The sequence below is a fragment of the Theropithecus gelada genome, chromosome X (genome assembly GCF_003255815.1).
Source record: "Theropithecus gelada isolate Dixy chromosome X, Tgel_1.0, whole genome shotgun sequence".
Taxonomy (NCBI): Eukaryota; Metazoa; Chordata; class Mammalia; order Primates; family Cercopithecidae; genus Theropithecus; species Theropithecus gelada.
In genome coordinates this window covers 106124018-106140193 of record NC_037689.1, presented here as the reverse complement: position 1 = coordinate 106140193, position 16176 = coordinate 106124018, and the positions used below count along the sequence as shown (strand labels likewise).

The 16176-nt window shown below is 46.7% G+C and overlaps 1 protein-coding gene across 7 annotated transcripts in view; it reads right to left on the bottom strand.

The window, feature by feature from the left end:
• Positions 1-16176, bottom strand: part of ATG4A (autophagy related 4A cysteine peptidase) — a 72922-nt gene that overhangs the window by 26769 nt on the left and 29977 nt on the right. For 4 of the 7 annotated variants that reach the window (XM_025372030.1, XM_025372032.1, XM_025372029.1 and 1 more), the window contains exons 2-3: positions 1519-1629; positions 151-451 (exon numbers count right to left, since the gene is read on the bottom strand). Coding sequence is in view for 2 of the 7 variants with exons in the window: in XM_025372026.1 (XP_025227811.1) it covers positions 1519-1629 (111 nt within the window). In the remaining 5 variants the exon portion in view is untranslated. The remainder of the gene's footprint in view (positions 1-150; positions 452-1518; positions 1630-16176) is intronic. The other 3 variants (XM_025372028.1, XM_025372026.1, XM_025372027.1) reach the window with 1 other exon arrangement.

Genomic DNA, 16176 nt, shown 5'->3' with positions numbered 1-16176 from the left:
CACTTCCCAATTTAACATTTGAATATGAGTGGATTTGGCAACCTGGGGATTCCTGTTGTCATGGAATGCAGAATTAGAAGATTCCCTCCAATCCCCTCATTTTAAGTACCACTGAAGGAAGTTAAGATCCAGAAAGAGAAAGTGACTTACCTGAGTTAGAAGAGTCTAAATAAAAAAGGTCTCCTAATCACTAGCTCCAGGCTTTCCACTGTTCACAATTCTCCAATCAAAATAATGAAGCCAGGCTCATGAGGAGCTGACAATGCCTAACTTCCTCTCCTGCCTTTTCATCAGCCTCTTCCTGTTCCTTCCTCCAAGCTAAGTGAGGGCCTGTGAAGAGGATGTCTCCTCAGAAAGATACAAATCTCAGAGCTGCCTCTTTCCAAGCTCTGGCTTTATCTGGGTGCTGGGTTGTTAGCAGTTTCAGGTTAAAAGGTCTTTCTTTACCAATCTATAAGAATGTAATGGTAAGGAAGAAAAATTAAAGCCTCCTTTCCATCTAGCTGTAGTGGCTAAAAGTTCTATACAAAATCAGAATAAACTGAGACAGTGCTACGATCAGCAAAAGATCTAAAACATAAGAAAAAGTTACTAGGTCTGATATTGTTTCTGAGATCCATGGGTTATCTAGAAGTCCCTGAGTGTTTTTATCTAGCCAGAGAAGTATGTGAGAGTAATAAATATGTAGCCCAATCACGAAAGGCTAGAGACTGGTTAGTGATACCAGGAGTGGGTCCGTGTTTTTTGAAACCCAAGGCTTCTAGAATTTGGGGATTCTCCTTTAAGGAACAGAATAAAAATATATTACCTGTGCAAATTGTGCAAAAACCTATAACCATGTAAACTCACTACTAGGGCCTTTCGGGGCCTTGGAAGGGGCCTGTCCAAGCAAAAGTTCTGAGACTTAAGCTCCGTTGACTACAAGGTAAATCCACCTCAGAGTAGCATTAACATTAAGCAAGAAAATGCTCTGCCAACTGTTAGGCAGGAATCTAGACTCAACATGGCGGCATTACCCGGTGTAGCAGGCCTTTTGTTAAAGACTCCCTTCACCCTTGTACATACCCGCAGACTTACATGCGTCAGAGTTCTGGCTGGGCAACCACACTCCCCCATGACCTGCAGCTCACCTGCATTCCACAAGTTCGTAAACAGCAGTTTCGGTTGACAGTTTCCAAAGACCCCTTCCTCATGACCCTTACTCAACTCCTGCCCTAGTAGTTTCAATACCCCCCAGGCCCTGTTTGCACAACCAGCTTCCCTACCTCTCAGGCTATAAAAAGCCCCTACCCTCCTCCCTCAGCACGACTTCCTCGGCCCACACCTTTGGACCGAGGAACCTTGCCCACGAGTCCTAATAAAGGCTATTCTCACTGCCATTTGCCTTGTGTCTTCGTTCCCGGTTCAGCTCCAGCCACAGTTTACCTTTACACCAACCCAAGAAGAAAAAGTACAAACCCTGAACCACAGGTGCCTACCTCATCTGGGTTCTTACAGACAAATGCTACCAAATCTTACCTGTTTTAAGGAGATGCTGCTTCCCTAAGATCCATACCAGCTCATCTGTATCTGGATATTCTTCTAGGTAGTCAGTGAAAATAGTAATCTGGTTTTCATACTTGGATAAAACTGAAAGAAAATGAAAGAAACTTAAGTAAAATTTAATAGAAGGGGCTTACCTCTGTGGCTGACTGATTATTACCTTTGCTCTGAAGGTGAAAGGTCAGCAGCTTGAATCTAATGAGAGCAATTCCTTTTCCTTGAGGAACAAAGACACTCACAAGACCTCTAAATCCTTTAGCTGAAGGATTTCCTCTTGACCATCTCTTTTGACCTTCCCTTTCTCAAAGTTCCATTTAACACCATCTCTAAAAAATCATTTGGCCACAGTTACTTCAAAACATTTTATACCATAGGGCCTTCTTTGTAAATAGCCCATTATCGAGCTTCCCCTACTCTGAGTGTATTGGGGTGATACAATACATGCACACCTAACTCCTGCCCATGTCACAGGGAATATCATGAGGTTTGTATTGCGAGGTTTCCAGTGGCCAGTGGCTTGGAAGGTGCTGTGACAAGCCTGAATGTTTGTACAACTGTGTATATAGTAATATTTTAGCTGGAAGATCAGATGTTTTCATAATATTTTTATTTGCCATTTTATTCACATATGGCTTCTGCAAAGAAGGATCTTGAAGTTAACGGTAAATATAATTTGTTCTTGGTATTCACAGATGACTATTAAGATATAATAAGAAATATATATTTAGTTTCTATCCCTGTTTTCTGGCACAGTGCTCCTAAAACCTTTGTTATGGTGAGTGATAGGGATACTATGTGCATCTTTTGTTCTGAAATTTGGCCTCTCTGCCTGGTTCCTGACATAGAGCTCCTAGTGAATTTCCTGGGTGATAAGAGCATCTTCTGTTCTAATGAAGTATCTCTTGGTGGGCTTCTGGATGGAGGCTGGTTACCAGAAAGACTAAGCCATGATTAGAAGCTTGGAACTTTCAGTCCCAACCCCCATCCTTTGGGAAGGGTGGAGACTGAGTCAAAAATTGACTTCATAAAAATCCCTGGACTGTGGGATTTGGTGAACTTCTGGGTTGCTGAATATGTGGAAGTGTCTGGGGGGTGGTATGCCTAAAGAGGGCATGGTTGCTCTGTGTTCCTTTCCATATGCCTTGCCCTATGCATCTCCTCCATCTGGCTGTCCATCTATACCCTTTGTGATATTCTTTATAATAAATGGGTAAACATAATAAAATGTTTCCCTGAGTTCAGTGAGTCATCCTAGATTATGGAACACGAGGAGAGGGTCATGGGAACCCCAATTTATAGCTGGTCAGTCAGAAGCACATATAGCTGGGACTTATGACTGGCATCTGAAGTGGGGCAGTCTTGTGGAACTGAGCTGTCAGCCTATGGAATCTTACTCTAACTCCAGACAGATAGTGTCAGAATTGAATTAAATTATAGGGTACACTATTGGTATCTTGTGGAGAATTGCATGGTATGTGGTATCACAAGAATTGAGTGGTGAGTGTCAGAGTAGAAAACAGTTTGATTTTCCTATCTCACACAACTATGGTTATCTCTGAAGATAAAGTATCCCCCAAAATATAACTAAACCTCACTAGTTCACAAGCCATACTTTTCGAACTTATGACCATGCAATATGGGAGGAGTTAAAATTCAAATTCACTTTTGTACCAAAAGAGATGGGGTTTCACTGTATTAGCCAGGGTGGTCTTGAACTGCTGGCCTCAAGCAATCCTCCCACCTCAGACTTTCAAAGTGTTGGAATTACAGGCTTGAGCCACCACACCTGGCCTCTCTCAGAATATTAGTTACAAAGAACTTTTGAGATAGTACCCCTTCATAAGTCAATCTTGAGTCTTTTAGCAGACCTTTTCCTCAAATTCACTTTTGTTCTGAAATTTGGCCTTTCTCCCTGGTTCCTGACATAGAGCTCCTAATGAATTTCCTGGGTGATAAGAGCATCTTCTGTTCTAATGAAGTATCTCTTGGTGGGCTTCTGGATGGAGGCTGGTTACCAGAAGGACTAAGCCATGATTAGAAGCTTGGAACTTTCAGTGTCAACCCCCATCTCCTTAAAAAAATAAATAATAATAATTTTTTGAGAGATATTATATTGTAAATAGTAAACATATTTCCAAGCCAGCCCACAAAACCTATTTTAATCTGTAACTAGAAAATTTAAATTGATAGTTTATTTCATAGTTTATGGTGCTATATCTATGAGAAAATATATTTCAAGTTCAAAGCTAAGATACTCAACACACACCTCTTAACTCATGGGGGCTCATCAGCCCCTATGAGGAGGGGAGCACAGAGAAAGTAGGGGACCATTTGTACAACTACAGGTAGCTGCAGAGATTCTCTAAAAGAAATCCCTTGAAAGGATAAATTGTTTTATTTTATTTTGTTTTTGTTTTCTAACCAAGGGCATGTTGTTTTCATAGAAATAAATGCTCCTAAATATAAATGAGTCTGTTCTGATAAAAAAAAAATGAGTCTATTTTGATCATATAAATATTTTGTTGGAAGTTGAAATTACAATTTGTACAAGTACTTTCAGAAACACAGCTGAGATCGAGACCAGCCTGGCCAACATGGTAAAACCCCGTCTCTACTAAAAATTCAGAAATTAACTGGGCATGGTGGTGCGTGCCTGTAGTCCCAGCTACTCGGGAGGCTAAAGCAGGAGAATTGCTTGAACCCGGGAGGCCGAGGTTGCAGTGAACCGAGATTGCGTCATTGCACTCCAGCCTGGTGACACAGCAAGATTCCGTCTCAAAAAAACCAACCAACCAAACAAAAAACTGTTAACCAGGGATATTACCTTTCTTAAAATATCTTACGGAATTCCAATCATTCAGGGATTTAAGTAGCCTTTCTCCTCAATATATTTTAATTACTAAGATGATAGTCTCTGCAGTGTTTCAAATTTAAAGAAGTTAGAAACAGCCATTTTGTTCCCCAGTGAAAATTCATCACTACCAAATCTGACAGGGAGCCTGTGCCATCTTAGCCTCTCTGCTGCTGGCCTCAGCCCCTGGCCCATGCCCAGGAAATACCAGGCTAAAAATGATTATCCAGGTCAGGCCATCCCCAGGAGGTGGTGGACTGAGGCAGGGCAAATCACACTGTGTACCACCCCACCCTACCCTCTAAGCCTCACAGGCAGAAGAAATCCATTTTAAATGAACATCTAGTGTAGCCTAAAAAGAGAGAAAAAATCAGAAAATAAGTAACTTGAGTAGACTGTAGGAAAAGGGTAACCTCTCTGGCATTGCCTTCGTAGGGGTGAGGATGGGTGGCATTGGATGAATGTACAGCATGTATGCATATAAGCCTTGGGTCTTTTTATAGTACTGGCCAAAGAAATACCATTTCTCTATCGCCAACCCTGTCTCAGTGAGTCACTGGCCAGTTATCTGGTCAAATTAGTAAAGCCCTTTGAAGCCTGTGACAACTGCCCTGCTTCATTTGGGATGGCTCTGATCAAAATGGTAGCCAAAGAATTTGACTCTTGCACTTCACCCCCTCTCAGGCCTAGCTAGGCCAGCAAGAAGTTCATTATAGTCTCTATTCTTCTTGATTCTTCTCTTAAAAGATAGACACCCTGATTGCAGTATGTGAGTCCATGGCCATCCCTGAATCAAGGCTACATGTATGGAACAAATAAAAGAACAGAAAATGAAATTAACAGAAACAAGAAGCAGTGACATGGGAAGATTATGTACATGGGGGTCTAGGGAGGAAAGAGGAACAGGTCTTACATAGGGAGAACTCAGATGAAAAAGCAATCTGGGAAGTGGATGAGGTGCAGAAGTAAAATATCATTTCCAGTACAATTGCTTCTGATTAACAGCAATATGTTTTATTTCAAATTTTTCACAAACTACCTTTGTCTTGCCTTTAAAAGTAAACAAACCATATATCAGGCTGATATGAGTTCCCTGCCTTCCCAGTCTGTTTAAAGAGATAGGGACTATGAGAGGTGACGGCATGCTGGCGGCCCTCGCTTGCTCTTGGCATCTCCTCGGCCTCGGCGTCCACTCTGGCCACGCTTGAGGAGCCCTTTGGCCCACTGCTGCACTGTGGGAGCCCCTCTCTGGGCTGGCCGAGGCTGGAGCCAGCTCCCTCTGCTTGGGAGGAGGTGTGGGGGAGAGGCACGGGTGGGAACCGAGGCCATGCAAGGCACTTGTGGGCCAGCGCAAGTTCCGGGTGGGCATGGGCTCGGTGGGCCTCACACTTGGAGTGGCCAGTCAGTGCTGCCGGCCCGGGCAGTGAGTGGCTTGGCGCCCTGGCTGGCAGCTGCTGGGGGGGTGTGCCGGGTCCCCTGGCAGCACAGGCCTGCCGGCTGTGCTCGAATTCTTGCTGAGCCTTAGCTGCCTCCCCGCGGGGCAGGGCTCAGGACCTGCAGCCAGCCATGCCTGAGCCTCCCCACCACTGTGGGCTCCTATGCGACCTAAGCCTCCCTGACGAGTGATGCCCCCTTCTCTGCAGGGACCAGTCCCATTGACTGCCCAGAGGGGCTGAGAAGTGCGGGTACATGGCGTGGGACTGGCGAGCAGCTCCGCCTGCGGCCCTGGTGTGGAGTCCACTAGGTGAAGCCAGCTGGGCTCCTGGGTCTGGTGGGGACTTGGAGAGCCTTTGTGTCTGACTGGGGGATTGTAGATGCACCAGTCGGTGCTCTGTGTCTAGCTCGGGGTTTGTGAACTCACCGATGGGCGCTCTGTGTCTGGCTTAAGGTTTATAGACACACCAGTGGGTGCTCTGTGTCTAGTTAATCTGGTGAGGACTTGGAGAACTTTCGTGTCTGGCTGGAGGACTGTGAATGCACCAGTCCATGCTCTGTGTCTAGCTCAGGGATTGTGAACACGCCAATTGGCACCCTGTCAAAACGGACCAATCAGCTCTCTATAAAATGGATCAATCAGAAGGATGGGGGTGGGGCCAGATAAGGGAATAAAAGCAGGCTGCCCGAGCCAGCAGCAGCAACCTGCTTGGGTCCCCTTCCACATTGTGGAAGCTTTGTTCTTTTGCTCTTTGCAGTAAATCTTGCTCCTGCTCACTCTTTGGGTCCACGTCACCTTTATGAGCTGTAACACTCACCACGAAGGTCTGCAGCTTCACTCCTGAGGCCAGTGAGACTACAAACCCACCAGGAGAAATGAACAACTCCCGACCGGAGGAACGAACAACTCCAGATGTGCCACCTTAAAAGCTGTAACACTCATCGTGAAGGTCTGCAGCTTCACTCCTGAGGCCAGCGAGACCACGAACCCACCAGAAGGAAGAAACTCTGAACACGTCCAAACATCAGAAGGAACAAACTCCAGACACACCATCTTTAAGAACTCACCGCGATGGTCCACAGCTTCATTCTTGAAGTCAGTGAGACCAAGAACCCACCAATTGCAGACACATTTTGGCGACCATGAAGGGACTATCGCCTATTGCCAAGTGGTGAGACTATCACCTATTGCCAAGCAGTGAGTACCATCGGACTCCTTTCACTTGCTGTTCTGTCCTGTTTTTCCTTAGAATTCGGGGGCTAAACACCGGGCACCTGTCGGCCAGTTAAAAACAACTAGCGTGGCTACCGAGGGAAAGACACGGGTGTCAGGCTTTCTAGGAAAGGGCTCTCTAACAACCCCCGACTCTTCGGAGTTGGGAGCGTTGGTTTGCCTAGAACCAGCTTCTGCTTTTCCTGTACCTCTGGGCTGAGCCGAGGGTCGACAGAGAGGAAAGCCATGGAGCTCCGGGGTCCCGACAACAAGTTGGTTGACCCTGCAGCCATGAGCAGAACTCTCAAAGGCGTGTCACCCAAGCGAGACTTGCCCATCTATCCTATCTATCCTGACCCTTGCCCCCTGGGTCTTAATGCCTGCCAGACAAACTTCCTCTCGCCTCTCTTCTCTGAGGTTAGTCCTGCTTCTAAAAATCACTCCCTGTCTCTGGTGCTTTTCTAGTTTCTCCTATAAGAATGACTTCTAGTATAAACTCCAAGACTCTGTTACCTTCTTTAGGCACCCTGGCTCACCAATCAGAAAGACATAATTTTTGCCCAAAGCCCCATCGTAGGGGGGACTATCTGGAATTTTAGGATCCTTCCTCAGACAAGCTGGCCTAACAAAATCTATTGGTGAAGCTAGGATATGGGGAGCCTCAGAAATTGTATCCTTCCTATTCATATAAGTGAGGACAAAAGGTGTCACTATTCCAACCCTGGAGATCCCTTCCCTCCCTCGGGGTATGGCCCTCCACTTCATTTTTGGGGCATAACATCTTTATAGGACATGGGTAAAGTCCCAGTACTAACAGGAGAATGCTTAGGACTCTAACAGATTTTCGAGAATGCGTCAGTAAGGGCCACTAAATCTGATTCTTCTTGGTCCTCCTTGTGGTCTAGAAGGACAGGCAAGGGTGCAGGTTTTCAAGAATGCATCAGTAAGGGCCACTAAATCCGACCTTCCTCGGTCCCCCATGTGGTCTGGGAGGAAAACTAGTGTTTCTGCTGCTGCGTTGGTGAGCGCAACTATTCTGATCAGCAGGGTCCAGGGACCATTGCAGGTTCTTAGGCAGGGGTTGCTTCTGCTGCTGCGTCAGTGAGCACAACTATTCCAATCAGCAGGGTCCAGGGACCATTGTGGGTTCTTGGGCGGGGGAGAAACAAAACAAACCAAAACTGTGGGCAGTTTTGTCTTTCAGATGGGAAATACTCAGGCATCAACAGGCTCACCCTTGAAATGTATCCTAAGTCATTGGGACCACTTTGACCTGCAAACCCTGAAAAAGAGGCAACTCATTTTTTTTCTGCACTATGGCTTGGCCCCAATATTTTCTCTCTGATAGGGAAAAATGGCCACCTGAGGGAAGTACAAATTACAATAATATACTGCAACTTGACCTTTTCTGTAAGAGGGAAGGCAAATGGAGTGAAATACCTTATGTCCAAGCTTTCTTTTCATTGAGGGAGAATACACAACTATGCAAAGCTTACAATTTACATCCCACAGGAGGAACTCTCAGCTTACCCCCATATCCTAGCCTCCCTATAGCTCCCCTTCCTATTAATGATAATCCTCCTCTAATCTCCCCTGCCCAGAAGGAAATAAGCAAAGAAATCGCCAAAGGACCACAAACATCCCCCCCCCCTCCCGCCGGCTATCAGTTATGTCCCCTTCAAGCTGTAGGGGGAGGGGAATTTGGCCCAACCCGGGTACCTGTCCCCTTCTCCCTCTCTGATTTAAAGCAGATCAGGGCAGACCTGGGGAAGTTTTCAGATGATCCTGATAGGTACAAAGATGTCCCACAGGGTCTAGGGCAAACCTTCGACCTCACTTGGAGAGATGTCATGCTACTGTTATATCAAACCCTGGCCTTTAATGAAAATAATGCACCTTTAGCTGCAGCCTGAGACTTTGGAGATACCTGGTATCTTAGTCAAGTAAATGACAGAATGACAGCCGAAGAAAGGGACAAATTCCCTACCAGTCAGCAAGACATCCGCAGTATGGATCCCCATTGGGACCTTGACTCAGATCATGGGGACTGGAGTCGTAAACATCTGTTGACCTGTGTTCTAGAAAGACTAAGGAGAATTAGAAAAAAGCCCATGAGTTATTCAATGATGTCCACCATAACTCATGGAAAGGAAGAAAATCTTTCTGTCTTCCTCGAGCAGCTACGGGAGGCCTTAAAAAAAGTATACTCCCTGTCACCCGAATCATTTGAGGGTCAATTGATTCTAAAAGATAAGTTTATTACCCAATCAGCTGCAGATATCAGGAGAAAGCTCCAAAAGCAAGCCCTGGGTCCTGAACAAAATTTGGAGGCATTATTGAACCTGGCAACCTCGGTGTTCTATAATAGGGACCAAGAGGAACAGGCCCAAAAGGAAAAGCGAGGTCAGAGAAAGGCCACAGCCTTAGTCATGGCTCTCAGACAGACAGACCTTGGTGGTTCAGAGAGGACAGAAAATGGAGCAGGCCAATCACCCAGTAGGGCTTGTTATCAGTGTGGTTTATTAGGACACTTTTAAAAAAGGCTGTCCAATGAGAAATAAGCTGCCCCTTCGTCCGTGTCCACTATGCTGAGGCAATCACTGGAAGGTGCACTGCCCCAGAGGACGAAGGTTCTCTGGGTCAGAAGCCCCCAACCAGATGATCCAACAACAGGACTGAGGGTGCCCAGGGAAAGCGCCAGCTCATGTCATCACCCTCACAGAACCCCGGGTACGTTTAAACATTGAGGGCCAGGAAATAGACTTCCTCCTGGACACTGGTGCAAGCTTCTCAGTGTTAATCTCCTGTCCTGGACGACTTCCTCAAGGTCTGTTACCATCCAAGGAATCCTGGGACAGCCTGTAACCAGGTATTTCTCCCACCTCCTCAGTTGTAATTGGGAGACTTTGCTCTTTTCACATGCCTTTCTTGTTATGCCTGAAAGTCCCACACCCTTATTAGGGAGGGATACATTAGCCAAACCTGGAGCTATTATCTACATGAATATAGGGAACAAGTTACCCATTTGTTGTCCCCTACTTGAGGAGGGAATCAACCCTGAAGTCGGGGCATTGGAAGGACAATTTGGAAGGGCAAAAAATGCCCGCCCAGTCCAAATCAGGCTAAAAGATCCTACCACTTTTCCTTATCAAAGGCAGTATCCCTTAAGACCTGAAGCTCATAAAGGATTACAGGACATTGTTAAACATTTAAAAGCTCAAGGCTGAGTAAGGAAATGCAGCAGTCCCTGCAACACCCCAATTCTAGGGGTACAAAAACCGAACGGTCAGTGGAGACTAGTGCAAGATCTTAGACTCATAAATGAGGCAGTAATTCCTCTATATCCAGTTGTACCCAACCCCTATGTCCTGCTCTCTCAAATACCAGAGGAAGCAGAATGGTTCACAGTTCCGGACCTCAAGGATGCCTTATTCTGTATTCCTCTGCACTCTGACTCCCAGTTTCTCTTTGCCTTTGAGGATCCCACAGACCACACGTCCCAACTTATGTGGACAGTCTTGCCCCAACGGTTTAGGGATAGCCCTCACCTGTTTGGTCAGGCACTGGCCCAAGATCTAGGCCACTTCTCAAGTCCAGGCACTCTGGTCCTTCAGTATGTGGATGACTTCCTTTTGGCTGCCAGTTCGGAAGCCTTGTGCCAGCAGGCTACCCTAGATCTCTTGAACTTTCTAGCTAATTAAGGGTACAAGGTGTCCAGGTCGAAGGTCCAGCTTTGCCTACAGCAGGTCAAATACCTAGGACTAATCTTAGCCAGAGGGACCAGGGCCCTCAGCAAGGAAAGAATACAGCCTATACGGCTTATCCTCACCCTAAGACATTAAGACAGTTGCAGGGGTTCCCTGGAATCCCCTGCTTTTGCCGACTATGGATCCCCAGATACAGTGAGATAGCCAGGCCCCTCTATACTCTAATCAAGGAAAACCCAGAGGGCAAATACTCATCCAGTAGAATGGGAACTAGAGGCAGAAACAGCCTTCAAAACTTTAAAGCAGGCTCCAGCTTTAAGCCTTCCCACAGGACAAAACTTCTCTTTATACGTCACAGAGAGAGCAGGGATAGCTCTTGGAGTCCTTACTCAGACTGATGGGACAACCCCACAACCAGTGGCATACCTAAGTAAGGAAATTGATGTAGTAGCAAAAGGCTGGCCTCACTGTTGATGGATAGTTGAGGCAGTGGCCGTCTTAGTGTCAGAGGCTATCAAGATAATACAAGGAAAGGATCTCACTGTCTGGACTACTCATGATATAAATGGCATATTAGGTGCCAAAGGAAGTTTATGGCTGTCAGACAACCGCCTACTTAGATACCAGGTGCTACTCCTTGAGGGACCGGTGCTTCAAATACTTTCGTGTGTGGCCATCAACCCTGCCACTTTTCTCCCAGAGGATGGGGAACCAATCGAGCATGACTGCCAACAAATTATAGTCCAGACTTATGCCGCCTGAGATGATCTCTTAGAAATCCCCTTAGCTAATCCTGACCTTAACCTATATACTGATGGAAGTTCATTTGTGGAGAAGGGGATACAAAGGGCAAGTTATGCCACAGTTAGTGATGTAACCATACTTGAAAGTAAGCCTCTTCCCCCAGGGACCAGCGCCCAGTTAGCAGAACTAGTAGCACTTACCCGAGTCTTAGAACTGGGAAAGGGAAAAAGAATAAATGTGTATACAGATAGCAAGTACACTTATCTAATCCTACATGTCCATGCTGCAATATGGAAAGAAAGGGAGTTCCTAACCTCTGGGGAAACCCCCATTAAATACCACAAGGAAATTATGGAGTCATTGCACACAGTGCAAAAACCCAAGGAGGTGGCAGTCTTACACTGCCAAAGCCATCAAAAAGAGGAAGGATAGGGGAGAACAGTAGCATAAGTGGCTGGCAGAGACAGGGAAACACCAGCAGAAAGGAAAGAGAGAAAGAGACAGAAAGTCAGAGAGAGAGAGAGGAAGAAACAGAGACAAAGAGGGAGTCAAAGAGAGAGAGACAAAGAAGTCAAAGAGAAAGAAAGAGAGATGGAAGCAGTAAAGAAAAAACAGTGTGTCCTATTCCTTTAAAAGCCAGGGTAAATTTCTGTCTACCCAGCCAAGGTATATTCTTCTTATGTGGAATGTTGGCCTATATCTGCCTCCCCACTAACTGGACAGGCACCTGCACCTTAGTCTTTTTAAGTCCCAACATTAATATTGCCCCAGGAAATCAGACCTTATCAGTACCCCTCAAAGCTCAGGTCTGTCAGTGCAGTCACACAAGTAATACCCCTATTTATAGGGTTAGGAATGGCTACTGCTACAGGAACCGGAATAGCCGGTTTATCTACTTGATTATCCTACCACGCACTCTCAAAGGATTTCTCAGACAGTTTGCAAGAAATAACCAAATCTATCCTTACTTTACAATCCCAAATAGACTCTTTAGCAGCAGTGACTCTCCAAAACTGCCTAGGCCTAGACCTCCTGACTGCTGAGAAAGGAGGACTCTGCACTTTCTTAGGGGAAGAGTGTTGTTTTTACACTGACCAGTCAGGGATAGTATGAGATGCCTCCCGGCATTTGCAGGAAAAGGCTTCTGAAATCAGACAACGCCTTTCAAATTCTTACACCAACCTCTGGAGTTGGGCAACATGGCTTCTCCCCTTTCTAGGTCCCGTGGCAGCCATCTTGCTGTTACTCACCTTTGGGCCCTGTATCTTTAACCTTCTTGTCATATTTGTTTTCTCCAGAATCAAGGCCATCAAGCTACAGATGGTCTTACAAATGGAACCCCAAATGAGCTTAACTAACAACTTCTACCGAGGACCCCTCAACCGACCCGCTGGCACTCTCACTGGTCTATAGAGCTCCCCTCTGGAGGACACTACAACCACAGGGCCCCTTTATCACCCCTATCCAGCAGGAGGTAGCTAGAGCAGTCATCGGCCAAATTCCCAACAGCAGTTGGGGTATCCTGTTTAGAAGGGGGATTGAGAGGTGAGGGCATGCTGGCGGCCCTCGCTCACTCTCGGCGCCTTCTCAGCCTCAGCACCCACTCTGGCTGCGCTTGAGGAGCCCTTCGGCCCACTGTTGCACTGTGGCAGCACCTCTCTGGGCTGGCTGAGGCCAGAGATGGCTCTCTCTGCTTTCCGGGAGGCATGAGGGGAGAGGCGCGGGCGGTAACGGAGGCTGCGCAAGGTGCTCCCGGGCCAGCGCGAGTTCCGGGTGGGCATGGGCTCGGTGGGCCCCACACTCAGAGCGGCTGGCTGGCATTGCCGACCCTGTGCAGTGAGGGGCTTGGAGCCCTGGCCAGAGGCTACGGCGGGCGGTGGGGGGGGGGTGCACCGAATCCCCCAGCAGTGCCGGCCCACTGCCGCTGTGCTTCAATTCTCGCGGGGCCTCAGCTGCCTCCCCATGGGGCAGGGCTCGGGACCGCAGCCCGCCATGCCAGAGTCTCCCGCCATGCCAGAGTCTCCCCCCGTGGGCTCCTGTGCAGCCCAAGCCTCCCCAATGAGCGCCGCCCCCTGCTCCACAGCGCTGGGTCCCATCAACCACCCAGGGGCTGAGGAGTGTGGGCGCACAGCGTGGGACTGGCGAGCAGCTCTGCCTGCGGCCCTGGTGCAGAGTCCACTGGGTGAAGCCAGCTGGACTCCTGGGTCTGGTGGGGACTTGGAGAGCCTTTGTGTCTGACTGGGGGATTGTAGATGCACTGATCGGCGCTCTGTGTCTAGCTCGGGGTTTGTGAACTCACCAAGTGGTGCTCTGTGTCTGGCTCAAGGTTTGTAGAGGCACTGGTGGGTTCTCTATGTCTAGTTAATCTGGTGAGGACTTGGAGAACTTTCGTGTCTGGCTGGAGGACGGTGAATGCATCAGTCAGTGCTCTGTGTCTAGCTCAGGGATTGTGAATGCACCAATCAGCACCCTGTCAAAACAGACCAATCAGCTCTCTGTAAAATGGACTAATCAGCAGGATGTGGGTGGGGCCAGATAAGGGAATAAAAGCAGGCTGCCCGAGCCAGCAGCAGCAACCCGCTTGGCCCCCTTCCACATTGTGGAAGCTTTGTTCTTTTGCTCTTTGCAATAAACCTTGCTCCTGTTCACTCTTTGGGTCCACGTCACCTTTATGAGCTGTAACACTCACCACGAAGGTCTGCAGCTTCACTCCTAAGGCCAGCGAGACTACAAACCCACCAGGAGAAATGAACAACTCCTTAAGAGTTGTTCTTAAGTGCCACCTTAAGAGCTGTAACACTGATCGCGAAGGTCTGCAGCTTCACTCCTGAGGCCAGCGAGACCACGAACCCACCAGGAGGAAGAAACTCCGAACACGTCCAAACATCAGAAGGAACAAACTCCAGACACACCATCTTTAAGAACTGTAACACTCACCGCGAGGGTCCATGGCTTCATTCTTGAAGTCAATGAGACCAGGAACCCACCAATTCAGGCTGATACGAGTTCCCTACCTTTTCAGTCTGTTTAAAGAGATAGGGACTATACAAGCAGAGCTACAAATCTATAACTTGGTGGATCAAGAATTAGTTTCTACAAGGTCTCAGGGACAACAGGCTTCACCCTGTTCCACTGTACTTTAATAATAATTATTGTACTGAAGTCTCTGCTGGGCTAGTTTAGTGGCCAGCTCATAATTAGACAAAGATTTCCTTAAATTCCTGGAACCAAAAAGCCTCCCAGTTTTGGCCAAGGGACTCTGTGTACATGTTGGGGCCTGTCTTCAACACTCAGCCACACGGTGTCTTCTGCCTTTGTCTTCACTTTCTGCTTATGCCGAACTCAAGATCAGCCAGAGTGAGAGCTTAGGACCTACTGAGGGCTTTCCTGAGCATGTGCACAGCCCTATGCATGCATGTAATCTCGTAGATTCCCAGGAATATGCCCAAGCTTTCCAAAGCCCCAAGGAATCTCATTCCCCAGCTTTTTCTTCAAAGCTTTGTGGTTAGCTGGAAATATTATCCATTGTTTCAGGCAGCTGAGAAGTTAATTGATTGCCTCTAATCATTTTCCAAAAGAAAGGTCCTGGGGAAAAGGCTTTCTGTAGCTCTGTGTCAGGCCAAATAAATACAGTCTTACAAGTGGGGGCCTTCTGGCAGAACTCCAGACGGATCAAATAATGACAATTCTCTAGAAATGAGGCTCTAAAGGAGTCTCAACTCTATTCTGTCTCCTCTGATGGCTGCCAGGCTGATGGTTTTCCCTGTGCATGAAGGCTATTGATTTTGAAGGCTACTGCAGAGCCAAGGAGAAAGGGATGGGAATTCGGTGAATGAAAATACTAATGCCACAAAGCTCACTGGTCTTATCAACATGCAGCCATTTTTCTTGAATAAATGTTCCCTGGATTGCCACAAGCCTTTAGTTCATTTCTAGAGTTCTGAAAAAGTTGATTCTATTTCTGCCAGTTTTTTCATTGCTATTATGGAGAGAATTTTCAGAGGTTCTTACTCTGCCATTTTTGCTAATGTCTTACTTTAATAATATGGTTTCTGGCAATTGACTACATTTCTAAGGGTTATTTTGGAAAACTGCAAGTAAATGAGAAAATCACTTTGAAAAACAAATTTTCTGACAGGGTTTAACAAAAACACTTATACCTCATGACATGAATTTCAGTCAATTCATCCTAGATTCTGTGGAGCTTGTGCCAAAGAAAGAAGCACCACAAACTCTCTAAAGTGAAATTAAAAGGCCATAGAATCTCAGGGCCAGGAGGGGTGTGAGATATAGGATAACCTCCTTGTAGGTCTTTCAATTCTAACAGCATGCCAGGACACTGCTGGTGCTAAAACAACCTTCTCAGCAATGCATATGTCAAATCACATCTTGAAAAACTTGAGACAACATCCACGGGGGATAGGTATGGTAACAGCTGAGTATTCATTCATATTTCATTCCATAAACTTTACAGAGTACCTACTATGTGTTAAGTATAAAGGGTAAAACATCAGTGAGATACAGTCTCCACCCTCCAAAAGCTTTTTAATCTAGTGGAGAGGCTAGGTCTGGAAACAACTAACAGAAGTGCAATAAGTGAAAGGAAAGTGATGTGGAAGACAGGGAAAGAAAAGGAAATAAATACAGTAATTAATTCCAACTGGGGGTGAATAGGCTTTCTACAA